Source organism: Amblyraja radiata, chromosome 27 (assembly GCF_010909765.2).
Source record: "Amblyraja radiata isolate CabotCenter1 chromosome 27, sAmbRad1.1.pri, whole genome shotgun sequence".
NCBI classification, from domain to species: domain Eukaryota; kingdom Metazoa; phylum Chordata; class Chondrichthyes; order Rajiformes; family Rajidae; genus Amblyraja; species Amblyraja radiata.
The window spans coordinates 9,439,967-9,467,875 of NC_045982.1; the positions used below are offsets into that span (position 1 = coordinate 9,439,967).

The 27,909-nt window shown below is 48.6% G+C and overlaps 1 protein-coding gene across 1 annotated transcript in view; it reads right to left on the bottom strand.

The window, feature by feature from the left end:
* Window positions 1-11,688, bottom strand: part of crybg2 (crystallin beta-gamma domain containing 2) — a 92,458-nt gene extending 80,770 nt beyond the window's left edge. Inside the window, exon 1 of the mRNA XM_033044766.1 lies at window positions 11,507-11,688. Within this exon, the coding sequence (XP_032900657.1) occupies window positions 11,507-11,688 (182 nt within the window). The remainder of the gene's footprint in view (window positions 1-11,506) is intronic.
* Window positions 11,689-27,909: the final 16,221 nt, after the last annotated feature.

Sequence of the window (27,909 nt, forward strand, 5' to 3'; positions counted from 1 at the left end):
CACATGTGCCAGATGGCACAGCCATACATTAAATTAAACAACACATGATAGATTTAAACATAAGTATGTAGGGAGATGTACACAACTAATGATAAATGGTGTACAAATTAAGAAAGCTGCTTTGTCCTGAATTATGACACTACCTAGAGGATGGTTGAAAATTGAGGGTAGAGGAGAATAGACTTGGGCATGGCATGAATCTGGAAATCACTGTTTTAAGTAACAGGAGTAATACAGTTATCATAACGGAACCTCATTTTAGTCAAATTTGCAATGGGACAAGGCTATTTTAGATCGCACATTGCACATTGAGATAGGGTACAGTTGGTAGTTTGGACTATTGCAGAGTTTCCGCCTTGCAGCACCAGAGACCTGGATTTGAACCTGACTATGGGTGTTGTATGTAGGGAGATTGTACGTTCTCCCTATGACCATTTGGGTTTTCACCAGGTGCTCCGGTTTTATCACACACTGCAAAGACGTACAGGTTTGTAGGTTAGTTGGCATCTATAAATTGTACATTGTCCTTAGAGTGTACAACAGTGCTATGGTGTGGGGCGATCGCTGGTCGGCACACTCGATGGGCTGAACGGCCTGTTTTTGCACTAAATCTCTAAACTAAAGACTAAAAAAGGGCAAGTTGGTCATAAACAGATTAGAGCACAATAGAAATTTGTACTCTTAAAAGTGAAACTACTGTTTCAGAAACTAAGGTCTTACAAAATGAAACCACGGAGATACGAGGAGAGAATTGGCGGTGGATAACTAAGAAAAAGATTCTAGGCATAGGGATGAAATCCTCCCCCAAGTTGTTTCTTGGTGTGGATATGAACAAATTACAGTACCCTCTCCTCTCTCAGCACTTTATTGGACCATTAGATAAGGAGTTAATAGGATTGAATTATATATCATCCATAAAATAAAAATCTCTGGGTCAAAAGCTTAAATTAACCCTCGGCATCTAATTCCTTATTGCAGAGGGTTTACCAGATTTCATCTATACTCTGGGGGTGGGAGATTGCAACCTTCACATGGCCCGCCCTGTTTCGACAAATGCAATCAAATAAGATCAAATAGAACAAGTTGTCCTACAACTTTAGGCTGTGCACGCCATACGCAAGAAGAAGAAGATCTATACTCTGAAAAATATGTTTCTGAATTACCCTTTTAAAAATAAACTCATATATATTGTGCCTCCGTATGCCTAACCATTTGGAATGGAGAATAAACACGACACCTTTCTGACTTAATTGTAGTGGTACAAATTTGCCCTCTCGTGTATAAACTAATGGGAAACTTTTTAAAGACAAGATGAAGTCTGTTTCTGAAGTTTATTCTTTGACTCCAATGGAACTGGATTTCAGAAGTGCTGTTTACTCCAACATTCTTCATTCAGTACACACAACAGATAACAAATTCTACTCCCAGCTATAGATCAGCAGTAAATGGAAAATTGATTCAAGGCAAACATTCATCAGATAATAGATTCCACTTGCAATTGAGGCACTATTGATCAAAAACTCTCAACGCAAGGAACAAATGCAGACTTATCGATCGGGCATAGCAAATCTTAGAATGAGTTTAATGCCCTTGCGGGCTGCTTTGTCCCATACGTCAGCATGGGCATAATGGATCGAATGGCCAGTTTCTGTTATGCCCCTGTCCCACTTAGGAAACCTGAACGGAAACCTCTGGAGACTTTGCGCCCCATCCAAGGTTTCTGTGCGGTTCCCGGAGGTACCCGGAGGTTTTTGTCAGTCTCCCTACCTACTTCCACTACCTGCAACCTCCGGCAACCACCTGCACCCTCTGGGAACCGCACGAAACCTTGGGTGGGGCGCAAAGTCTCCAGAGGTTTCCATTCAGGTTTCCTAAGTGAGACAGGGGCATAACAGAAACTGGCCATTCGGTCCATTATGCCCATGCTGACGTATGGGACAAAGCAGCCTGCTTAATTAGTACATCTATAATTGCCAGTGTACACCTTCAACACTGCGATGCAGCCACCCATATGTGTTTCTTCATCAGTACCTCCAAAACACACAATGAGAATGGCAATGTCCAGGCCAGTGGGGCCCAGCCATTATTAATCCCATGCTCCTTAACCTTCAATGCTTGGGTGATCCAAGTAATCACTTCATAAATAGCAACTCCCCGCCCATCACCCTCTCAAGCACTACATTCCAGGTACTCTTCCCTCTCTTGGTGAAACGTCCCCCTCAAACCCAAATCTTCTGGAGTGAAACCATTTATCTTGCAAACTACATAGAAAGGTCCCATTGAGGTTGTGATCTTTAATTGGGACCCACATGATTATGTAGCAACCTGCTGAACTCGGACCTCGATGCATCCTTACTGCCTCCACATGGTTCAGATTCAGATTCAGATTCAGAAGCCATGGATGAACAGCAAGGTCAGGCTACTGCTGAAAGCACGGGACACCGCTTTCAGGTCAGGCGATGCTCGAGCCTACAGCTCATCCAGGGCTAACCTGAAGAGGGGCATCAAGAAGGCCAAGCACTGCCATAAACTCAGGATTGAGGAGCACTTCAACAACAACTCCGACCCCCGACGCATGTGGCAAGGCATCCAGGCCATCACGGACTACAGACCCTCCAACACCACCCCCACATCCAGCGACGCCGCCTTCCTTGAGGAGCTTAATCACTTCTATGGCCGCTTCGACAGGGACAATCTAGAGACAGCCATCAAGGCTGTGCTCCCTGCCGATCACCAACCCCTCACACTCACCCCCTACGACGTGTACGTGGCACTGAGTAGGACTAATGCACGTAAGGCTGCTGGCCCTGACGGCATCCCCGGGCGCGTGCTCAGGGCCTGTGCTGCGCAGCTGACAGACGTCTGGACTGACATCTTCAACCTGTCACTTGCCCAAGCAGTTGTCCCCACGTGCCTTAAAACCACCTCCATCGTGCCAGTGCCAAAACACTCCACTGCGGCAAGCCTCAACGACTTCCGCCCAGTTGCACTTACCCCCATCATCACCAAGTGCTTCGAGAGGCTGGTCCTGGCACACCTCAAAAGCTGCCAACCCCCCACACTGGATCCCTATCAGTTTGCCTACCGCAAGAACAGGAGTACGGAGGATGCCATCTCAACGGCACTTCACTCCGCCCTCTCCCACCTCGTACAACAGAGACACTTACGTAAGAATGCTGTTCATCGATTACAGCTCAGCATTCAACACCATTATACCATCTAAACTGATCACCAAACTCGGTAACCTGGGCATCGATCCCTCCCTCTGCAACTGGAAACTGGACTTTCTAACCAACAGACCACAGTCTGTTAGGTCAGACAACCATACCTCTTCAACCCTCACCCTGAACACCGGCGTTCCACAGGGCTGTGTGCTGAGCCCCCTCCTCTACTCCCTCTTCACCTATGACTGCACACCTGTACATGGTACTAACACCATCATCAAGTATACAGATGATACAACGGTGATTGGCTTCATCAGCAACAATGATGAGTCGGCCTACAGGGAGGAGGTCCAGCACTTAGCAGCATGGTGCGCTGACAACAACCTGGCCCTTAACTCCAAGAAGACCAAGGAGCTCATTGTAGACTTCAGGAAGTCCAGGGGCGGCACGCACACCCCCATCCACATTAACGGGACGGAGGTGGAACGTGTTTCTAGCTTCAGGTTCCTGGATGTTAACATCTCCGAAGACCCCTCTTGGACCCACAATACCTCAACTCTGATCAAGAAGGCTCACCAGCGTCTCTTCTTCCTGAGGAGACTGAAGAGGGTCCATCTGTCTCCTCAGATCCTGGTGAACTTCTACCGCTGCACCATCGAGAGCATCCTTACCAACTGTATCACAGTATGGTATGGCAACTGCTCTGTCTCCGACCGGAAGGCATTGCAGAGGGTGGTGAAAATTGCCCAATGCATCACCGGTTCCTCGCTCCCCTCCATTGAGTCTGTCCAAAGCAAGCGTTTGACCATAAATTACCACCATGGCGGATAAAGAGACAGGCATCATCTGTCAGCTTAGCTGGTAGCATGCAGAGTCAGAGGGCCAGAAGTTCAGTACCCTGTAAACAAATGTCTGGGAGTACAAGAGACAGCAGATGCTAGAATCTCAAGCAATAAAACAATACCGCTGGAGGAACTGCGCGGGTCAGGCAGCACCTGAGAAGGGAAATAGACAGCCAACACTTCAGGTCAAGACCCTTCATCTGGATCTGGCAAATGATGTTTTGGATCAAGACCCTTTACCTATCTAAGAGATGCCCAGTCGAGTACAAATAGTTTGTTGCACTAGCAGCAATCCATCCTTCAGATGACATGTAAAAAAAAAGGACCATGTTATCCAGTGGCCCTAAAAGGTCACATTAGAGCATCCTGAGAGCACTGGATAATATTTATGTCTTAAGCATCTATAAATCTTATTTTCTGTTCATTGTTGTGTGCACCAATGTTTCATTGTTGTGTGAACTTGTGTGCAACATTGACCGACATATTTCCTATGTGATAATCTTGGCTACAAATCAAAAGTATTTAATTGACTGGAAAGTGCAATGGAACGTTCAGAAAGGGAAAATGCAAATCTCATTTTCCCATGCATTAGGTGATCATAATAGCAAAATATCAACTTGCCTCTATACAACTCATTTCTCCCAAAGTGCTTTACAGGAGAATTAGACAGAATTGGGGACATACCATGCAAGGAGTTATTCGCAAAGCAACAGAATTTTGGGCAAAGGAGTAAGTTAGGAGCGAGAAGATCTCTGGATAGAAGGAATGGGTGACATTTCGGGTCGCGACCGTTCTTCAGACCGAAACGTCACCAATTTCTTCTATCCAGGGATGCTGCCTGTCCTGCCGAGTTACTCCAGCATTTTGTGTCTATCTTCAGTTTAAACCAGCATCTGCAGTTCCTTCCTACATTAGGAGATGGAAGGTTGGTTTGTTGTGTCAAATGATTTAATTGAACACTTGTGAAGAAGGCTCCCAACCCGAGACATCACCTGTCCATTCCCTCCTCAGATGCTGTCCGACCCACTGAGTTTCCCCAGCACTTTGTGTTTTGCCTTGTGAAGCCATTATTTGAGGCCTCACTCAATTTGCCAAACTCTCGCCTCATTTCAGTTTAGTTTATTGTCTTATTTCATTAGATTTTGTTACATGCTATCCAGTCAGCAGAAAGACAATACATGATTACAATTGAGTCATTTACCATGTATAGATACATGATAAGGGAATAATGTTTCGTGCAAGGTAAAGCAAGCAAAGACTGATCAAGGATAGTCAGAGGGTCACCAAAGAGGGAGATGGTAGTTCATCCATCTTATCAAACAGCTTGGACCTCATTTATAGTCCACTTCCGTGTGTGTCCACACAAAAGCATATACACCTTCCAGACCTTAGGAACATGTGTCAACAAGTGACCATTAGTGCTCCCGTGTATGAATTAGAATGATATCTGGCAGCATTACATCTCCATCTCCCATTAATGAACATTGAATGCTCCTGTTATTGCCCGAATTGCAACATATTTCCAAATAATTATGAGGTAATTGGTTTCTTCAGCAAGTTGGCGTGACAATCCAAAGTTAGGGTGTGGAGATATCAACTGATGCATGAATTGACAGGTGCTCAATTACAGAGCTGCATAAACAGATCATGTTTCCACCTCTGCAACATTGATAGATTCCGATCCAGCTCCTGCTCATCCGTTGCCAAAATCCTCGTTCCTACTTTTTTACCATGGATCAGGGCCCATCCAGTTCATTCCTTGCCGGCCTGACATTTCACCCTAGAGCAACGCAAGCTGATCCAAAAAGCTGTCATCCATGGACAGGTACATGAATAGGAAAGGTTTAGACAGATATGGGCCAGATGCAGACACAATGGACCAGTTCGGATGTGACATGTTGTCGGCAGGTCCAAAGGGCCCGTTGCTATGCTGTGCAACTCCAAATTCCACAAACCTTCATCCACCAACCTAGATTGGTTCCCATTCCAACACTACTTCAATTTTGAAGTACTTCAATTCAATCTTTGAACATTGAATTCTCCCAATTTTGTTAGTCCTTGCTGTCTCCTCCCCTTCCTCCTGCTGTCTCCTCCCATCTCCTCAGCCCTCCTGCTGTCTCCTCCCATCCCCCAGCCTTCGGGCTCCTCCTCCTTTTTCCTTTCTTCTCCCCGCCCCCCCACCCCCGATCAGTCTGAAGAAGGGTTTCGGCCCGAAACGTTTCCTATTTCCTTCGCTCCATAGATGCTGCTGCACCCGCTGAGTTTCTCCAGCTTTTTTGTGTACCTACTTCAATTTAGTTTGGTTTAGTTTACAGAAAGCACGGAAACAGGCCATTCGACACACCGAGTCCACGCCGAGCAGCGATCCCCACACACCAACACTATCCTACACACACGAGGGACAATTTACCGTTTTACCGAAAGCTAATTAACCTACAAACCTGCACGCCTTTGGAGTGTGGGAGGAAACCGGAGCACCCTGAGAAAACCCATGCAGGTCATGGGGAGAGCGTACAAACTCCGTACAGACAAGCACCTGTGGGCAGGTTCAAACCCGGGTATCCTGTGCTGCAAGGCAGCAACTCCACTGCTGCACCACTGCAAAGTTCTGTTTCACATTTTTGAATCTCTTGCTTTTTCTGTAACGTCCTTCAGGAACGCGATCCCCGTGATCCTACACATGCTTTTAAACCCAGTATACATCCTTCATCTATAGTGGCCACACGTTCATGATGTCCGATCTACTGAGTGTTTCCAGCATGTCCTATATATCCTCCCTTAAAACATACCTGCCAATTTGGTTTTCTTAAATAAGGGCGGCACGATGGCACAGGGGTAGAGTTGCTGCCTTACAGAGCTTGCAGCTTGGAGACCTGGGTTCAATCCAGACTACTCTACGATGCTGTATGTATGGGGTTTTTACGTTCTCTCCATGAACTGCATGGGTTTTCTCCAAAATCTTCGGTTTCCTCCCACACTCCAAAGACGTAAAATGTTGGTAAATTGGTTTGGTAACTTGGCGACTTCTCCCGCCCGAGTTGCGGGGTTGAAGAGCTCCTGGAGCGGGGCCTACATCACCGCCCCGCGCGGCTTGGAATGGCTGCGGGTCTCTGCGAGCGCACGCCGGGGGCTCTAACATCAAGACCCGGTGTGCGACCTTGCATCACCCGGCGTGGCTTTAATGGCCACGGGACAATCGCCATCGCCCGCCGGGGGCTTTGACTTTGACTTTGACTCTGACATCAGGGGGGGAGAGTGCAGTGGAGAGATAAGTTTTTTTGGCCTTCCATCACAGCAATGTGATGGATGTTTATGTAAATTATGTTGTGTCTTGGGTCTATTTGTTTGTAATGTATGGCTGCAGAAACGACATTTCGTTTGGACCTCAAGGGGTCCAAATGACAATAAATTGAATTGTATTGTATAAATGTAAATATTGTCCCTACTGTGTGTTGGATAGTGTTGATGTGCAGGGGTTGCTGCTCGGCGTGGACCCAGTGGGCCGATGGGCCTGTTTCTGTGCTGTATTTCTAAACTAAAACTAAATAGTGTTTTTTCCCCACGTTGAAGACACTGAAAAGTACAACTTGTGCTGCGGCAAATCATATAGTGATACATAATAAAGATTTAGGGCGACATCTAGTGGTTCAGTGCAAGATGCAAAATCAGGTTAAAAAATTAGAGATCGCAAAATGCTGGAGTAACTCAACGTCAGATAGCATCGCTGGAGAAAAGGGAAAGATGACGTTTCGAGTTGAGACCCTTCTTCAGACTGAGAGTCAGGGGAAAGGGAAACAAGATAGAGTCAGTGATGTAGAGAGATAGAACAAATTAATGAAAGATATGCAAAAAAAGTAACGATGATGAAGGGAACAGGCCATTGTTGGCTGTGGCCTAGGTGAAAACAAGTTATAGACAATGAGACTCAACAAGACGGCTTTGAACCTGGTACAGCAACTTGAGTGGGGGAGTGACAGAATGCAAGGGTTACTTGAAGTTAGAGAGATTAAATTTCAAGCCGCTAGGTTGTAAGCTGCCCAAGCAAAATATAAGAAGCTGCTCCTCCAATTTGCATTTGGCCTCACTCTGACAATGGAGGAAGCCCATGGACAAAAAGATCAGTGTGGGACTGGGAAGAGATATTAAAGTGTTTGGCAACCAGGAGATAAAGTAGGCCCAGGCGGACTGAGTGAAGGTGGTCAGCGAAACAATCGCCTAGTCTACGTTTGGTCTCACCGAGGTATAAGAGTCCACACCTTGAACAATGGATACAGTAGACGAGGTTGGAGGAGGTGTAAGTTAACCTCTGCCTAACCTGAAAGGACTGTCAGGGTCCCTGGACAGAGTTGATGGAGGAGGTATAGCAGGGGAAGGTATCTGCGGAGGGGATTGTTAACCAGGGAGTTGTGGAGGGATAATAACTTAAATACAACATACAGTCCATTAGAGAGGCTGAAGTAACAAAGGTGCTGTGAAGTGTTTCAACCCAGACTGGGAGGAGGACAGTTTCACGTGCTCCCTAATATGAAGCAGGTTATCCTCTGGAGCTGTGACAATCTACAGCCTCCAGCTCGTACAGAATCATTCCAAACTGTATTAGACACCATTGGGTTGGAGATGGGTTTAAAAAAGATAATGTTTATTGGTTTTCGTCAAGGAGAACTCTCTGGTTTCTACTTTTCATTTCTCATCAACCCTTCCCATTTGTTTCTCTCTCTCCAACTTGTGGGGCCTCTTGTGGGGCCAGAGAGACCTTGGAGCTTCAACTGATCAAAGTTAGTTCAAAGTTAGTACATATACTGAGATACAGTGAAAAGCTTTTGTGTGCTAACCAGTCAGCGGAAAGACTATACATGTTTACTTTCGAGCCATCCACAGAGTACAGATACACTGTGACTTCCGACAACAGCACCTCCAGCAGTGGAGCACTCCCGTGGTACTGCATCTAGTCCCAGTGGGGAGAGAAACTGAGTCATTGCTTCAGGTCAATGATATCTCTTATGATCAGATATTCTCAGTTCAACTAAAACTATTTACTTGCTCCTCTCTGCATAGATGATGCCAGACCCGCTGAGTGTTTCCTGCATGTACTGTTTTACCTCTTGACCAAGCAAAACAGAGTTAATATTTCAAGTTCATGGTGGGCCTAGAATTCATAAACATTCTGACAGAGACCCACGGCCAACAAACTCCATTGTTAAAGGTGAACGTCTGCACCAGTCAGACCTGCATTGAAAGTCATCACCAGCCTCACAGTGCAGATGGTCATCTCCTGGGCCTAGTTGAGGGTGGGATGAGACACAGATGGAGCCTGAATTTACCCTCCAAGACCTCTTCTAAAGGAGCCAAATCTGCAGCAATTTTACAAAAGGCATTTTCTTTGGGGTCCAAAAAAAATTATTTGCCCAGTTATACTGCAGCTTTAATTATCTATTATCCAATTTCCTCACCACTGATTTTGTAAATGAGTTAAATCCAGAAGCATCCTCCAACTCCAGTGATTTAGTCATTCCAGGTGAAGGCTCCAAATGATTTTGTTGCGAACTCTCAGACGTCGGTTTCCTCTGGCTCCATTCAAAATACCTGAATGAAACAAAATGGAAAAAAAAATCTTAAAACGTTCCATCCCTTTAGCTTTGATAATTTGGACTTGCTGGATGGAAAGGCGTGTTTCCATGCTGTATCTCTAAACTAAACCAAAGATTTCACCGAATGCAGTGCCCAGTGTCTCAGCTTAACAAAGGTGTTTGATTGAATGGATGGAGATTTTTTTTTTTACTGACGAGTGTGGATAACTTGAACATAACATAATTGGCCAAGGAATAGGAGGCCAAATGCAGATTAAATAATAATATGTACAAAGAAACACAATGAATTGTTATCAATAAGAAGGCACTACATGAAAGAGTACTCAAAGCATATAGATACATAGAAAATAGGTGCAGGAATAGGCCATTCGGCCCTTCGAGCCATATGATCATGGCTGATCATCCAGAATCAGTATCCCGTTCCTGTTTTCTCCCCATATCCTTTGATTCCATTAGCCCTAAGGGCCACATCCAACTCTCTCTTGAATACATCCAGCGAATTGGCCTCCACTGCCTTCTGTGGCAGAATCCCACAGATTCACAACTCTCTGGGGCCGCAACTATTTATAATATATATTAATGATTTAGATGATGGGATTAAAAGTAATACCAGCAAATTTTGCAGATGACACAAAGCTAGGTGGCAGTGTGAACTGCAAAGAGGATGCTAGGAGGTTGTAGGGTGACTTGGACAAGTTGAGTGAGTGGGCAGATGCATGGCAGATGCAGTATAATGTAGATAAATGTGAGGTGATCCTCTATGGCGGAAAGAACAAGGAGACAGATTATTACCTCAATGGTGTCAGATTAGGAAAAGGGGAAGTGCAACGAGACCTGGGTGTCCTTGTACAGCAGTCATTGAAAGTGAACATGCAGGTACAGCAGGCAGTGAAGAAAACTAATGGCATGTTGGCCTTCATAATGAGAGGATTTGAGTATAGGAATAAAGAGGTCTTTCTGCAGTTCTACAGGGCCCTGGTGAGACCACATCTGGAGTATTGTGTGCAGTTTTGGTCTCCTAATTTGAGGAAGGACATCCTTGTTATTGAGGCAGTACAGCGTAGGTTCACAGGGTTAATCCATAGGGTGGTGACACTGTCATGTGAGGAAAGATTGGAAAGACTTGGCTTGTACTTACAGGAATTTAGAAGAATTAGAGGGAATCTTATAGAAACGTATAAAATTAGAAAAGGACTGGACAAGCTAGATGCAGGAATAAAAATTCCCAATGTTTTGGGAGTCCAGAACCAAGAGCCACAGTCCAAGAATAAAGGGGAGGCCATGTAAAACTGAAATGAGAAAAAACGTTTTCACCCAGAGAGTTGTGAATTTGTGGAATTCTCTACCACAGTAGGTAGAGGCCAATTCACTGGATTAATTCAAAAGAGTTAGATAGAGCTCCAGGGGCTAGTGGAATTAAAGGACATGGGGAGAAAGCAGCACGGGTTACTGATTGTGGATGATCAGCCATGATCACAATGAATGGCGATGCAGGCTCAAAGGGCCAAATGGCATCCTCCTGCACATATTTTCTATATTTCTACTTTTCTATGTTTTCTATGGGACAGGCAGCATCTCCGGATACGTTACCCTTCCTTATCTCTGTGTCTCCCTCCTCCCTCCCCCCCCCCCCCCCCCCCGACTCTCAGTCTGAAGAAAGGTCTCGACCCGAAACGTCACCCATTCCTTCTATCCAGAGATGCTGCCTGTCCCGGCTTTTAGTGATTTCCCAAGGCAACCTACATCTCCCTCCTTGGGTTCCAATTTGTCATCTGGATTGCAGTCAGCATTGACGTGCTATGTTTGAGTCACATCACATAATTAACCCCGGGCGATCTTGGCACTTGAACGGGTCCGAATCCCCCTTTCCCAGCTGAGCAGAGAAGTACCCGGGCATGAAATGACTCGTTACCGTAGCGTTGCCACTGGCTGACTGGCGGGCATCCTCTCAGTTCCTTCTGCTCCTCGCATCATCTCCTCTCCTCCCAGATGCTTCTCGTCCCATTCCCCTTCCCCGTCGCACTCCTTCAAGCTGCTCTCACATATGGAGAACAGTTTCGCGGTCGACTTCTGCACAGAAGCCCTCCTGGGCATGGCGGAGGTTTCAACAGACCCTTTGGACGGTGATCAACTCTTCTTTTCTTCGGACGAGCGGCTCTGCTGGACGGGGCGGGACAGGTGCAACACACCGGGAGCTCAGACCACACACAGCGCGGGGCTGCACCCACTCACTATTCACTATCTGCAAGTTAAACAAGAGAGGGAGGGAACTGGACAAACAGACGCAAACTAAGGCGGAATGGTTGTCAACCTCGTGGCAATAAATGAGTTATATAAATGTGAAGTAGAGACAATGTAACAGGTGTGCCCGGTTTAACATTGAACTGGGCAAAAGTGCTGGAGAAACTCAGCGGGTGCAGCAGCAGCATCTATGGAGCGAAGGAGATAGGCAACATCTATGGAGCGAAGGAGATAGGCAACATCTATGGAGCGAAGGAGATAGGCAACGTGAAACGTTGCCTATCTCCTTCGCTCCATAGATGCTGCTGCTGCACCCGCTGAGTTTCTCCAGCACTTTTGTATACCTTCGATTTTCCAGCATCTGCAGTTCCTTCTTAAACTCTTTAACATTGAATTTACTCGGTGTACTTTTAGAGAGACTGGGACTAAAAGGGGAAATGTGACACTTTCTTTACAGCGCCGGAGGTTCTTCGCGTTTTCTTAGTAAACATTCCCGATAGAGCTCGGCTCGATAGGGAGCAATGTCTTAACTAAACCTTGCTTTAGCAAGGAGGCATTGCTGGCTGCAATTCACAGTCGTAGAGACCTATCGTGCAGAAACTGGCCCTTCGGCCCACGCTGTCCGACCGGCCATTTTATATCCACTAACAATACCTGGACCTATTTTATCCCCCCCCCCCCCCTTATTCCCATCAAACTCTCGCCTGGCCCTAACACACGAGGGGCAATTTCCAGAGGCCAATTAACGTTCTAATGTACACCATCCCTTCCTCCCTCCCTTGACTTTGTTTACTTTACTCTTTCTCCTGAGCCCGAGCTGACCTATCTCTCCCCTCCACCTCTACCCACATTCCTAAACAATTCACACTTAGTCAATCTTCTGGCAACACAATTCACAACTCTAATAGGGGGGTTGCACGCAAGGTCACTGGGTCATAGGGCTTGACGCACGGAGCCGCTCAATCCATCTGGAGGACATCCGTAACTTCCAGTATATGTTATTAATGCAAGAAACGGGTACTTTCCTACCTGTTAAAAACCGTCAAAATGGTGAATGTTTGCGCTGTAAAAAATTGTGGAAGTTGGGGTAAGTGTGAGAGACATGTACCCAACTTCAGAATTACAAAAGTGTAAGTGTCAGCTAAAGTGTCAGCTAAAAGGAACTGCAGATGCTGGAAGATCGAAGGTACACAAAAATGCTGGAGAAACTCAGCAGGTGCAGCAGCATCTATGGAGCGAAGGAAATAGGCGACGTTTCGGGCCGAAACCCTTCTTCAGACTGATGGGGGGTGGGGGGAAGGAAGGAAAAAGGGAGGAGGAGGAGCCCGAGGGCGGGGGGATGGGAGGAGACAGCTCGAGGGTTAAGGAAGGAGGAGACAGCAAGGGCTAGCAAAATTGGGAGAATTCAACGTTCTTGCCATCCGGACGCAAGCAACCCAGGCGGAATATGAGGTGCTGTTCCTCCAATTTCCGGTGTTGCTCACTCTGGCAAAGGAGGAGACCCAGGACAGAGAGGTCGGATTGGGAATGGGAGGGGGAGTTGAAGTGCTGCGCCACCGGGAGTTCAGGTAGGTTATTGTGGACTGAGCGGAGGTGTTCGGCGAAACGATCGCCCAACCTCCGCTTAGTCTCCCCGATGTAAATCAGCTGACAGCTAAAGTGCTTGGTGAACATTGGCTGTGCAGATATCGGAATTGAAAATATTGGGAATTATCGCGTTTGCTCACTGCATTTCATCAACAGTAAGGCATTATTTGTGTTTTTTCTTGATTCCTTTGGTATCTAAAAAGCCTCAGAAGTGATAAATCTGGCTGTAAAATTTTACTTCAGATGCTTTTTCATTTTGTATGTAAAAACCCACTTGAGAACCATGAGCAATTTTCAAATTTTACAGCCAGATTTATCACTTCTGAAACTTTTTAGATGCCAAAGGAATCAAGAAAAAACACAAATAATGCCTTAGTTGATGAAATGCAGTGAGCAAACGGCCAATGTTGGCCAAGCACTTTGGCTGTTGTTGTCCCTTCAGCTCTCGCTTCTATCTACCGTCATTTCTCCTCACTTTTGGAATTCTGAAGTAGGCTAAATGTCTCTCACGCTTATCCCGATTTCCATAATTATTTACAGCGCAAAAATTGACCATTTTGGTGGGTTTTAACGGGCCCGCTACGCTGGAAACAATGGTGAGTGTTTACCTGCAGTTCATCGTGTGTACTCCAGTTGGAGTAGCGTAGCAACAGTACGGGTCATGGGTCGTGACCCGACTGCCGTGAAACCTCCCTATATGTGGGAAGGAACTGGTTTTTCCCCATATCCCTTTGTTCGTTTAACCCTAAGAGCTACAGTAACTCTCTCTTGAAAACATCCAGTGAATTGTCCCCCACTGCCTTCTGTGTAGGAGAGTTCCAAAGCTTCACAACTTTCTGGGTGAAGAAGTTTTTCCTCATCTCAGTCCTAAATGGCCTACCCCTTATTCTTAAACTGTGACCCCTGCTGCTGGACTCTCCCTCTCTCTTGATTTTAGTTTAGTTTACTTTAGAGATACGGTGCGGAAACAGGCCCTTCGGCCCACCAACTCTGCTCCGACCATTGACTCCCGCACACTATCCTACCCACACTAGGGGAAATGTTACAATATTACTAAGTCAGTTAACCTACAAACCTGTACATCTTTGGAGCGTGAGAGGAAACTGGAGATCCCGGAGAACACCAATGCATGTCATTGGGAGAATGTAAAAACTCCATACAGACAGCTCCTGTAATCAGGATAGAACCCGGGTTACTGGCGCTGTAAGGCAGCAACTCTACCGCTGCGCTACCACAGTAGCTGCTGGAAAAGTTTTAGATTGTCAGGAAGTGAGTCACCCGATTTTCTTTTCCTCTAATTTTATGATATAATTTCTTCATTAAAAAAACTCATGAGTGTGTAATTGTATTGTATTGTATTCAATTTATTGTCATTATCTCATAAGAGACAACGAAATGAATTTTCCTCACAGTCAAGTACCATAAAATAAATAATAAATAAATATAACATATTTAAAAAAAGCACAAACACAGAAGTCCACGGCACGACACAACCCCACAGTGGCACCAAAGTTGAGGAAGGTACCATAGTCCAGCCAGCCTCCCCGCCGATCTTCCCAGATGTTCACCCATGGTCGGGGCCTTCTGATCACCCGCAGTCGCCGCCACGGGGGGCCCGATGCTTAGGCCCTCACGCCAGGATGATGGTACACCGATGCCGAACCCTGACGGAGAACATCCTCAGCGGCCCGGACCTCCAGATCAGCCACCTCCCACCGGAGTCCGCAGCTCCCGAGTCCACAGGCCGAGCCGGGCGGAGTCGCAGGACTCCGCGATGTTGATCAGCGCCGCCCGCGTTGGGAGCTCCACGAACCACAGCTCCGCGATGTCGGTGCAGCTGGCCCAGCACTCCGGAGCTCCAAAATGCGATCTCCGGTAAGGCATCGCCCGCCCCGCGATGTATCCAGCGCTGCGCCGCCACTGCTCAAGCTCTGGTCGGTCTCGGCAGGAAATACCGCGCCAATCCTGTAGGTAGGCCACTGGAGGGGGGGGGGGGGCGAGGACGCGACTCGAATAATAGTCGCGTCCTCTCCAGGAAGCGACTGAAGGACGGTATCCCTCTTACCGTACCCTCTTCCCCCACATAAAGACATAAAAAACCCACAGAAAACGCTCTTCAACATATCAAAAAAACAAAAAGACTGAATGCGGAGGCAGCTAGCACCAGCGCCACCGGATGTCCACTCATCTGAATGTTTAAGTCAATGTTTTCATAAGAAGTCATTCCCATTATGTAATGTTAGCAGTAATCATTTGTTTACGATCTTAAAGAAAAGAGGTTTTATTGAATTAGTGGCAGGGAGGACTAAACTTTGGCCTTTGCCCACAGAGCCCTTATCGTAACTACACCCAATTTCAATGCATTTGTTAGCTCTTTGGCATGGGCTGTGGACTGTGCTTGTTTTCAGCACTCAGTGGTGGCAACACTTTGCTGTGGAAAACCAGTGAGTTTCAGGTATACCGGTGGGCATCATTCGATTCTTTCATATGTGAGCAGATTTGAGTATAAGAGCAGGGAGGTTCTATTGCAGTTGTACAGGGTCTTGGTGAGACCACACCTGGAGTATTGTGTACAGTTTTGGTCTCCTAATCTGAGGAAGGACATTCTTGCCATAGAGGGAGTACAGAGAAGGTTCACCAGACTTATTCCTGGGATGTCAGGACTTTCATATGAAGAAAGACTGGATAGACTCGGCTTGTACTCGCTAGAATTTAGAAGCTTGAGGGGGGATCTTATGGAAACTTACAAAATTCTTAAGGGGTTGGACAGGCTAGATGCAGGAAGATTGTTCCCGATGTTGGGGAAGTCCAGAACAAGGGGTCACAGTTTAAGGATAAGGGGGAAATCTTTTAGGACCGAGATGAGAAAAACATTTTTCACACAGAGAGTGGTGTATCTCTGGAATTCTCTGCCCCAGAAGGTAGTTGAGGTCAGTTCATTGGCTATATTTAAGAGGGAGTTAGATGTGGCCCTTGTGGCTAAAGGTATCAGGGGGCATGGAGTGAAGGCAGGTACAGGATACTGAGTTGGATGATCAGCCATGATCACATTGAATGGCGGTGCAGGCTCGAAGGGCCGAATGGCCTACCCCTGCACCTATTTGTTATGTTTCTATGTTAGATCCCTATTAATTATAATAAACTTTATTTCGGACCCGAGGTCCAGACAAGGGACAACATTACATAAAAAATGCATTGCATACTAAAAACATCATAAAGTACATATAAAATCTTAGTATATCTATCTATCTATCTATCTATCTATCTTCTATCTTATTTAATATATAAAACTGTGTGCCTGCAGTCCGACTGCCTTTCTGCCTTTTGATTCATTCCCATCGTGTGATGTCACAATGCCCAATGCTCGCAGATGTCCAATCGGGATGGATACATTTACATATGCCTTTGCACCAGCCCCAGCCCCAGCCCCTGGTGACCGTGTCATCGTGTGATGTCACAATGCCCAATGCCCAAAGATATTTTTGCCATAGAGGGAGTACACAGAAGGTTCACCAGACTGGTTCCTGGGATGTCAGGACTTTCATATGAAGAAAGACTGGATAGACTCGGCTTGTACTCGCTAGAATTCAGAAGATTGAGGGGTGATCTTATAGAATCTTATGTTTCTATGTTTCCCTCTCCTCACTCCTCGGCTTGTACTCGCTAGAATTTAGAAGATTGAGGGGTGATCTTATAGAATCTTATGTTTCTATGTTTCCCTCTCCTCACCCCTCTCCCTCTCCCACCCATCCCTCTCTCCCCCACCCCGTTCACTCTCTACCCCACCCCCTTCCATCTGCCCCCGCCCCCATCCCCTAGCCCTCTGTCCCTCTTCCACCACTCCCCCTACCCCTCCCACCCCACGCTTCCACTTCTCTCCCCTTCCCCCTCCACTCTCCCTCCCCACTCTTTCTACCCTCTCACCCCACACCTCTCCCCCTCCCTCCCTCCTCCCCTCCCTCCCCATCCCTCCCCTTCCACACATCTCTCTCCCCATCCCCCTCTCTCACCCCCTACCCCGCTCTCCTTTCCCTTCCAAATCTGCCCCTTTTCCTCCTCCTCCTCTCCCCTCCTTCCCCTCTTCTCACCCCCCTCCCCCCACCTGTGTGTTTGGCGTGTGGTTAATGTGAGTGTGTTGCCGCAGCCCCTCCCCCCAACCCCCCCACCCCACCCGCAAACGCCTTTGGGGAAACAGACCCAACGGGTCTGCACTTGGTCTAGTTAATATATAAAACTGTGTGCCTGCAATCCGGCTGCCTTTCTGCCTTTTGATTTGTTTCCATCGTGTGATGTCACAATGCCCAATGCTCGCAGATGTCCAATCACAATGCCAAATGCTCGCAGATGTCCAATCGGAATGGATCCATTTACATGTACGGCTTCCGACTGCATTTCTTCCTTTGATTCACTGCAACTCCGAAACCAGACGCAGAATCGCCGACATCTTTTCCATTTCGGTAGAGATTTCACTTTTCTTTCTAAGTATCCGTTCCTCATTACATTTCGTCGTGTTTAAGTACACGTTTTTAATCAAACCTTCCCCCACCCACCTACCCCCCCCCCACCCACCCCCCAATATTTCAAAAATAAACTGGCTTCTCACCCATAGAAGCAGCACCAGCCCCAGCCCCTGGTGAACGTTCCAACGTGTGATGTCACAATGCCCAATGCTCACAGATGTCCAATCGAAATGGAGCCATTTACATATGCCTTTGCAGGAGCACCAGCACCTGGTGAACATTCTATCGTGTGATGTCACAATGCCCAATGCTCAAAGACATCGTTGCCATAGTGGCAGTACAGAGAAGGTTCACCAGACGGATTCCTGGGATGTCAGGATTTTCATACGAAGAAAGACCAGATAGACTCGCCTTGTACACGCTAGATTTTAAAAGATTGAGGGGGTATCTTATAGAAACGTCTAAAATTCTTAAGTGGTTGGACAGGCTAGATGCAGGAAGATTGTTCCGGATGTTGGGGAAGACCAGAACAAGGGGTCACAGTTTTAGGATAAGGGGTAAATCTTTTAGGACCGAGATGAGAAAAACATTTTTCACACAGACCCTACCCCTCTTCTCCTCCCTCCCCACTCTTCACTTTCTCCCCCCTTCCCCACTCTTTCCCCTCTCCCCCCCACCCCTCTCCCCCTCCCTCCCTCCCTCCTCCCCTCCCTCCCCATCCCCCCCTCCCCCACATCTCTCTCCCCATCCCCATCACTCACCCCCTACCCCGCTCTCCTTTCTCTCCCAAATCTGTCCCGTTTCCTCCTCCTCCTCTCCCCTCCCTCCCCTCTTCTCACCCCCCTCCCCCCACCTGTGTGTTTGGGGGGTGGTTAATGTGAGTGTGATGCCGCAGCCCCCCCCCCCAATATTTCAAAAAATACTGGCTTCTCACCCATAGAAGCAGCCCCAGCCCCTGGTGAACGATCCATTGTGTGATGTCACAATGCCCAATGCTCAAAGACATTCTTGCCATAGTGGGAGTACAGAGAAGGTTCACCAGACTGATTCCTGGGAGTTCAGGACTTTCATATGAATAAAGACTGGATAGACTCAGCATGTACTCGCTAGATTTTAGAAGATTGAGGGGGTATCTTATAGACTTACAAAAATCTTAAGGGGTTGGACAGGCTAGATGCAGGAAGATTGTTCCAGATGTTGGGAAAGTCCAGAACAAGGGGTCACAGTTTAAGGATAAGGGGTAAACCTTTTAGGACCGAGATGAGAAAAACATTTTTCAGGTACAGGATACTGAGTTGGATGATCAGCCATGATCATATTGAATGGTGGTGCAGGCTTGTAGGGCCGAATGGCCTAATCCTGCACTTAATTTCCATGTTTCCCTCTCAGCACTCCTCTCCCTCTCCCACCCATCCCTCTCTCCCCCACCCCCATTCCCTCTCTACCCCACCCCTTTCCCTTCCCAAATCTGTCCCGTTTCCTTCCCTCCCTCCCCTCTTCTCACCTCCCCTCTTCTCACCTCCCCTCCCCCCACCTGTGTGTTTGGGGGGTGGTTAATGTGAGTGTGATGCCGCAGCCCCCCCCCCACCCGCAAACGCCGTTAGGGAAACAGACCCAACGGGTCTGCACTTGGTCTAGTCTAATATATAAAACTGTGTGCCTGTCGCCTGCCGTCTGTCCGGCTGCCTTTCTTCCTTTTGATTCGTTTCCATCGTGTGATGTCACAATGCCCAATGCTCGCAGATGTCCAATCACAATGCCCAATGCTCGCAGATGTCCAATCGGAATGGATCCATTTACATGGACGGCTGCCGGCTGCATTTCTTCCTTTGATTCACTGCAACTCCGAAACCAGACGCAGAATCGCCGACATCTTTTCCATTTCTGTAGAGATTTCACTTTTCTTTCTAAGTATCCGTTCCTCATTACATTTCGTCGTGTTTAAGTACACATTTTTAATCAAATCCTTCCCCCCCCCCCCCCCCAATATTTCAAAAATAAACTGGCTTCTCACCCATAGAAGCAGCACCAGCCCCAGCCCCTGGTGAACGTTCCATTGTGTGATGTCACAATGCCCAATGTTCACACATGTCCAATCGGAATTTAAGAGGGAGTTAGATGTGGCCCTTGTGGCTAAAGGGATCAGGGGGTATGGAGAGAAGGCAGGTACAGGATACTGAGTTGGATGATCAGCCATGATCATATTGAATGGTGGTGCAGGCTAGAAGGGCTGAATGGCCTACTCCTGCACTTAATTTCTATGTTTCTATGTTTCCCTCTCCTCACCCCTCTCCCTCTCCCACCCATCCCTCTCTCCCCAACCCCCCTTCCTCTCTACCCCACCCCCTTCCCTCTCTCCGCCCGCCCCCTTCCCCTACCCCTCTGTCCCTCTTCCACCACTCCCCCTACCCCTCCCTCCCCACCCTTCCACTTCTCTTCCCTTACACCACCCCTCTCCCTCCCTCACCCCTCTCTCTTCCCCTCCCTTTCCCACTCTCCCCCACCCCTTCCTCTTACCCCTCTGTTCCTCTTCCACCACTCCCCGTCCCTCTTCCACCACTCCCGCTACCCCTCTACCCATCCCTCCGTCCCTCCCTCCCCACTCTTCCACTTCTCTCCCCCTTCTCTCCTCCCCCTCCCTCTCCTCACCCCTCTCCCTCTCCCATCCCTCTCTCCCCCACCCCCTTCCCTCGCTCCCCCCGCCCCCTTCCCCCTATCCCTCTGTCCGTCTTCCATCACTCCCCCTACCCCTCTCCTCCTCCCTACCCACTCTTCCACCTCTCCCCCCACCCCCTCCACTCTCCCTCCCCATTCTTTCCCCTCTCTCCCCCCACCCCTCTCCCCCTCCCCCCCTCTTCCCCTCCCTCCCCATCCCCCCCTCCCCCACATCTCTCTCCCCATCCCCCTCGCTCATCCCCTACCCCGCTCTCCTTTCTCTCCTAAATCTGTCCCGTTTCCTCCTCCTCCTCTCCCCTCCCTCCCCTCTTCTCACCCCCCCGCCCCCCACCTGTGTGTTTGGGGGGTGGTTAATGTGAGTGTGATGCCACAGCCCCCCCCCCCCCAATATTTAAAAAAATACTGGCATCTCACCCATAGAATCAGCCCCAGCCCCAGCCCCTGGTGAACGATCCATTGTGTGATGTCACAATGCCCAATGCTCAAAGACATTGTTGCCATAGAGGGAGTACAGAGAAGGTTCACCAGACTGATTACTGGGATGTCAGGACTTTCATATGAAGAAAGACTGGATAGACTCGGCTTGTACTTGCTAGATTTTAGAAGATTGAGGGGGTATCTTATAAAAACTTACAAAATTCTTAAGGGGTTGGACAGGCTAGATGCAGGAAGATTGTTCCAGATGTTGGGGAAGTCCAGAACAAGGGGTCACAGTTTAAGGATAAGGGGTAAATCTTTTAGGACCGAGATGAGAAAAACATTTTTCACACAGACCCTACCCCTCTCCTCCTCCCTCCCCACTCTTCCACTTCTCTCCCCCCTTCCCCACTCTTTCCCCTCGCTCCCCCCATCCCTCTCCCCCTCCCTCCCTCCTCCCCTCCCTCCCCATCCCCCCCTCCCCCACATCTCTCTCCCCATCCCCCTCTCTCACCCCCTACCCCGCTCTCCTTTCTCTCCCAAATCTGTCCCGTTTCCTCCTCCTCCTCTCCCCTCCCTCCCCCCTCCTCCCCCCCCCCCCCCCCCCCCACCTGTGTGTTTGGGGGGGTGGTTAATGTGTGTGTGTTGCCGCAGCCCCCACCCCCCCCCCCCCCCCCATCCTCAATATTTCTAAAAATACTGGCTTCTCACCCATAGAAGCAGCCCCAGCCCCTGGTGAACGTTCCATCGTGTGATGTCACAATGCCCAATGCTCAAAGACATTCTTGCCATAGAAGGCTCACCAGAATGATTCCTGGGATGTCAGGACTTTCATATGAACAAAGACTGGATAGACTCAGCTTGTACTCGCTAGATTTTAGAAGATTGAGGGGGTATCTTATAGACTTACAAAATCCTTCAGGAGTTGGACAGGCTAGATGCAGGAAGATTGTTCCAATTGTTGGGGAAGTCCAGTACAAGGGGTCACAGTTTAAGGATAAGGGGTAAATCTTTTAGGACCGAGATGAGAAAAACATTTTTCACGCAGAGAGTGGTGAATCTCTGGAATTCACTGGCACAGAAGCAAGTTGAGGCCAGTTCATTGGCTATATTTAAGAGGGAGTTAGATCTGGCCCTTGTGGCTAAAGGGATCAGGGGGTATGGAGAGAAGGCAGGTACAGGATACTGAGTTGGATGATCAGCCATGATCACATTGAATGGCGGTGCAGGCTCGAAGGGCCGAATGGCCTACCCCTGCACCTATTTGTTATGTTTCTATGTTAGATCCCTATTAATTATAATAAACTTTATTTCGGACTCGAGGTCCAGACAAGGGACAACATTACATAAAAAATGCATTGCATACTAAAAACATCATAAAGTACATATAAAATCTTATAGGCCCTCACGCCGGGATGATGGTACACCGATGCCGAACCCCGACGGAGAACATCCTCAGCGGCCCGGACCTCCACATCAGCCACCTCCCACCGGAGTCCGCGGCTCCCGAGTCCACAGGCCGAGCCGGGCGGAGTCGCAGGACTCCGCGATGTTGATCAGCTCCGCCCGCGTTGGGAGCTCCACGAACCACAGCTCCGCGATGTCGGTGCAGCTGGCCCAGCACTCCGGAGCTCCAAAATGCGATCCCCGGTAAGGCATCTCCCGCCCCGCGATGTATCCAGCGCTGCGCCGCCACTGCTCAAGCTCTGGTCGGTCCCGGCAGGAAATGCTGCGCCAATCCTGTAGGTAGGCCGCTGGAGGGGGGGAGGGGGGGGGGGGCGAGGACGCGACTCGAATAATAGTCGCGTCCTCTCCAGGAAGCGACTGAAGGACGGTATCCCTCTTACCGTACCCTCTTCCCCCACATAAAGACATAAAAAAAACCAAAGAAAACGCTCTTCAACATATCAAAAAAACAAAAAGATACCGGACTGAAGGCGGAGGCAGCTAGCACCAGCGCCACCGGATGTCCACTCATCTGAATGTTTAAGTCAATGTTTTCATAAGAAGTCATTCCCATTATGTAATGTTAGCAGTAATCATTTGTTTACGATCTTAAAGAAAAGAGGTTTTATTGAATTAGTGGCAGGGAGGACTAAACTTTGGCCTTTGCCCACAGAGCCCTTATCGTAACTACACCCAATTTCAATGCATTTGTTAGCTCTTTGGCATGGGCTGTGGACTGTGCTTGTTTTCAGCACTCAGTGGTGGCAACACTTTGCTGTGGAAAACCAGTGAGTTTCAGGTATACCGGTGGGCATCATTCGATTCTTTCATATGTGAGCAGATTTGAGTATAAGAGCAGGGAGGTTCTATTGCAGTTGTACAGGGTCTTGGTGAGACCACACCTGGAGTATTGTGTACAGTTTTGGTCTCCTAATCTGAGGAAGGACATTCTTGCCATAGAGGGAGTACAGAGAAGGTTCACCAGACTTATTCCTGGGATGTCAGGACTTTCATATGAAGAAAGACTGGATAGACTCGGCTTGTACTCGCTAGAATTTAGAAGCTTGAGGGGGGATCTTATGGAAACTTACAAAATTCTTAAGGGGTTGGACAGGCTAGATGCAGGAAGATTGTTCCCGATGTTGGGGAAGTCCAGAACAAGGGGTCACAGTTTAAGGATAAGGGGGAAATCTTTTAGGACCGAGATGAGAAAAACATTTTTCACACAGAGAGTGGTGTATCTCTGGAATTCTCTGCCCCAGAAGGTAGTTGAGGTCAGTTCATTGGCTATATTTAAGAGGGAGTTAGATGTGGCCCTTGTGGCTAAAGGTATCAGGGGGCATGGAGTGAAGGCAGGTACAGGATACTGAGTTGGATGATCAGCCATGATCACATTGAATGGCGGTGCAGGCTCGAAGGGCCGAATGGCCTACCCCTGCACCTATTTGTTATGTTTCTATGTTAGATCCCTATTAATTATAATAAACTTTATTTCGGACTCGAGGTCCAGACAAGGGACAACATTACATAAAAAATGCATTGCATACTAAAAACATCATAAAGTACATATAAAATCTTAGTATATCTATCTATCTATCTATCTATCTATCTTCTATCTTATTTAATATATAAAACTGTGTGCCTGCAGTCCGACTGCCTTTCTGCCTTTTGATTCATTCCCATCGTGTGATGTCACAATGCCCAATGCTCGCAGATGTCCAATCGGGATGGATACATTTACATATGCCTTTGCACCAGCCCCAGCCCAGCCCCTGGTGACCGTGTCATCGTGTGATGTCACAATGCCCAATGCCCAAAGATATTTTTGCCATAGAGGGAGTACACAGAAGGTTCACCAGACTGGTTCCTGGGATGTCAGGACTTTCATATGAAGAAAGACTGGATAGACTCGGCTTGTACTCGCTAGAATTCAGAAGATTGAGGGGTGATCTTATAGAATCTTATGTTTCTATGTTTCCCTCTCCTCACTCCTCGGCTTGTACTCGCTAGAATTTAGAAGATTGAGGGGTGATCTTATAGAATCTTATGTTTCTATGTTTCCCTCTCCTCACCCCTCTCCCTCTCCCACCCATCCCTCTCTCCCCCCACCCCGTTCACTCTCTACCCCACCCCCTTCCATCTGCCCCCGCCCCCATCCCCTAGCCCTCTGTCCCTCTTCCACCACTCCCCCTACCCCTCCCACCCCACGCTTCCACTTCTCTCCCCTTCCCCCTCCACTCTCCCTCCCCACTCTTTCTAACCCTCTCACCCCACACCTCTCCCCCTCCCTCCCTCCTCCCCTCCCTCCCCATCCCTCCCCTTCCACACATCTCTCTCCCCATCCCCCTCTCTCACCCCCTACCCCGCTCTCCTTTCCCTTCCAAATCTGCCCCTTTTCCTCCTCCTCCTCTCCCCTCCTTCCCCTCTTCTCACCCCCCTCCCCCCACCTGTGTGTTTGGGGTGTGGTTAATGTGAGTGTGTTGCCGCAGCCCCTCCCCCCAACCCCCCCACCCCACCCGCAAACGCCTTTGGGGAAACAGACCCAACGGGTCTGCACTTGGTCTAGTTAATATATAAAACTGTGTGCCTGCAATCCGGCTGCCTTTCTGCCTTTTGATTTGTTTCCATCGTGTGATGTCACAATGCCCAATGCTCGCAGATGTCCAATCACAATGCCAAATGCTCGCAGATGTCCAATCGGAATGGATCCATTTACATGTACGGCTTCCGACTGCATTTCTTCCTTTGATTCACTGCAACTCCGAAACCAGACGCAGAATCGCCGACATCTTTTCCATTTCGGTAGAGATTTCACTTTTCTTTCTAAGTATCCGTTCCTCATTACATTTCGTCGTGTTTAAGTACACGTTTTTAATCAAACCTTCCCCCACCCACCCCCCCCCCCCCCCACCCACCCCCCAATATTTCAAAAATAAACTGGCTTCTCACCCATAGAAGCAGCACCAGCCCCAGCCCCTGGTGAACGTTCCAACGTGTGATGTCACAATGCCCAATGCTCACAGATGTCCAATCGAAATGGAGCCATTTACATATGCCTTTGCAGGAGCACCAGCACCTGGTGAACATTCTATCGTATGATGTCACAATGCCCAATGCTCAAAGACATCGTTGCCATAGTGGCAGTACAGAGAAGGTTCACCAGACGGATTCCTGGGATGTCAGGATTTTCATACGAAGAAAGACCGGATAGACTCGCCTTGTACACGCTAGATTTTAAAAGATTGAGGGGGTATCTTATAGAAACGTCTAAAATTCTTAAGTGGTTGGACAGGCTAGATGCAGGAAGATTGTTCCGGATGTTGGGGAAGACCAGAACAAGGGGTCACAGTTTTAGGATAAGGGGTAAATCTTTTAGGACCGAGATGAGAAAAACATTTTTCACACAGACCCTACCCCTCTTCTCCTCCCTCCCCACTCTTCACTTTTCTCCCCCCTTCCCCACTCTTTCCCCTCTCCCCCCCACCCCTCTCCCCCGCCCTCCCTCCCTCCTCCCCTCCCTCCCCATCCCCCCCTCCCCCACATCTCTCTCCCCATCCCCATCACTCACCCCCTACCCCGCTCTCCTTTCTCTCCAAATCTGTCCCGTTTCCCCCTCCTCCTCTCCCCTCCCTCCCCTCTTCTCACCCCCCTCCCCCCACCTGTGTGTTTGGGGGGTGGTTAATGTGAGTGTGATGCCGCAGCCCCCCCCCCCCAATATTTCAAAAAATACTGGCTTCTCACCCATAGAAGCAGCCCCAGCCCCTGGTGAACGATCCATTGTGTGATGTCACAATGCCCAATGCTCAAAGACATTCTTGCCATAGTGGGAGTACAGAGAAGGTTCACCAGACTGATTCCTGGGAGTTCAGGACTTTCATATGAATAAAGACTGGATAGACTCAGCATGTACTCGCTAGATTTTAGAAGATTGAGGGGGTATCTTATAGACTTACAAAAATCTTAAGGGGTTGGACAGGCTAGATGCAGGAAGATTGTTCCAGATGTTGGGAAAGTCCAGAACAAGGGGTCACAGTTTAAGGATAAGGGGTAAACCTTTTAGGACCGAGATGAGAAAAACATTTTTCAGGTACAGGATACTGAGTTGGATGATCAGCCATGATCATATTGAATGGTGGTGCAGGCTTGTAGGGCCGAATGGCCTAATCCTGCACTTAATTTCCATGTTTCCCTCTCAGCACTCCTCTCCCTCTCCCACCCATCCCTCTCCCCCCCCCCCCCCATTCCCTCTCTACCCCACCCCTTTCCCTTCCCAAATCTGTCCCGTTTCCTTCCCTCCCTCCCCTCTTCTCACCTCCCCTCTTCTCACCTCCCCTCCCCCCACCTGTGTTTTTGGGGGGTGGTTAGTGTGAGTGTGATGCCGCAGTCCCCCCCCTCCCCCGCAAACCCCGTTAGGGAAACAGACCCAACGGGTCTGCACTTGGTCTAGTCTAATATATAAAACTGTGTGCCTGTCGCCTGCCGTCTGTCCGGCTGCCTTTCTTCCTTTTGATTAGTTTCCATCGTGTGATGTCACAATGCCCAATGCTCGCAGATGTCCAATCACAATGCCCAATGCTCGCAGATGTCCAATCGGAATGGATCCATTTACATGGACGGCTGCCGGCTGCATTTCTTCCTTTGATTCACTGCAACTCCGAAACCAGACGCAGAATCGCCGACATCTTTTCCATTTCTGTAGAGATTTCACTTTTCTTTCTAAGTATCCGTTCCTCATTACATTTCGTCGTGTTTAAGTACACATTTTTAATCAAATCCTTCCCCCCCCCCCCCCCCCCAATATTTCAAAAATAAACTGGCTTCTCACCCATAGAAGCAGCACCAGCCCCAGCCCCTGGTGAACGTTCCATTGTGTGATGTCACAATGCCCAATGTTCACACATGTCCAATCGGAATTTAAGAGGGAGTTAGATGTGGCCCTTGTGGCTAAAGGGATCAGGGGGTATGGAGAGAAGGCAGGTACAGGATACTGAGTTGGATGATCAGCCATGATCATATTGAATGGTGGTGCAGGCTCGAAGGGCCGAATGGCCTACTCCTGCACTTAATTTCTATGGTTCTATGTTTCCCTCTGATCACCCCTCTCCCTCTCCCACCCATCCCTCTCTCCCCAACCCCCCTTCCTCTCTACCCCACCCCCTTCCCTCTCTCCCGCCCGCCCCTTCCCTACCCCTCTGTCCCTCTTCCACCACTCCCCCTACCCCTCCCTCCCCACCCTTCCACTTCTCTCCCCTTACACCACCCCTCTCCCTCCCTCACCCCTCTCTCTTCCCCTCCCTTTCCCTCTCTCCCCCACCCCTTCCTCCTACCCCTCTGTTCCTCTTCCACCACTCCCCGTCCCTCTTCCACCACTCCTGCTACCCCTCTACCCTTCCCCCCCTCCCTCCCCACTCTGCCAATTCTCTCCCCCTTCTCTCCTCTCCCCTCCCTCTCCTCACCCCTCTCCCTCTCCTATCCCTCTCTCCCCCAC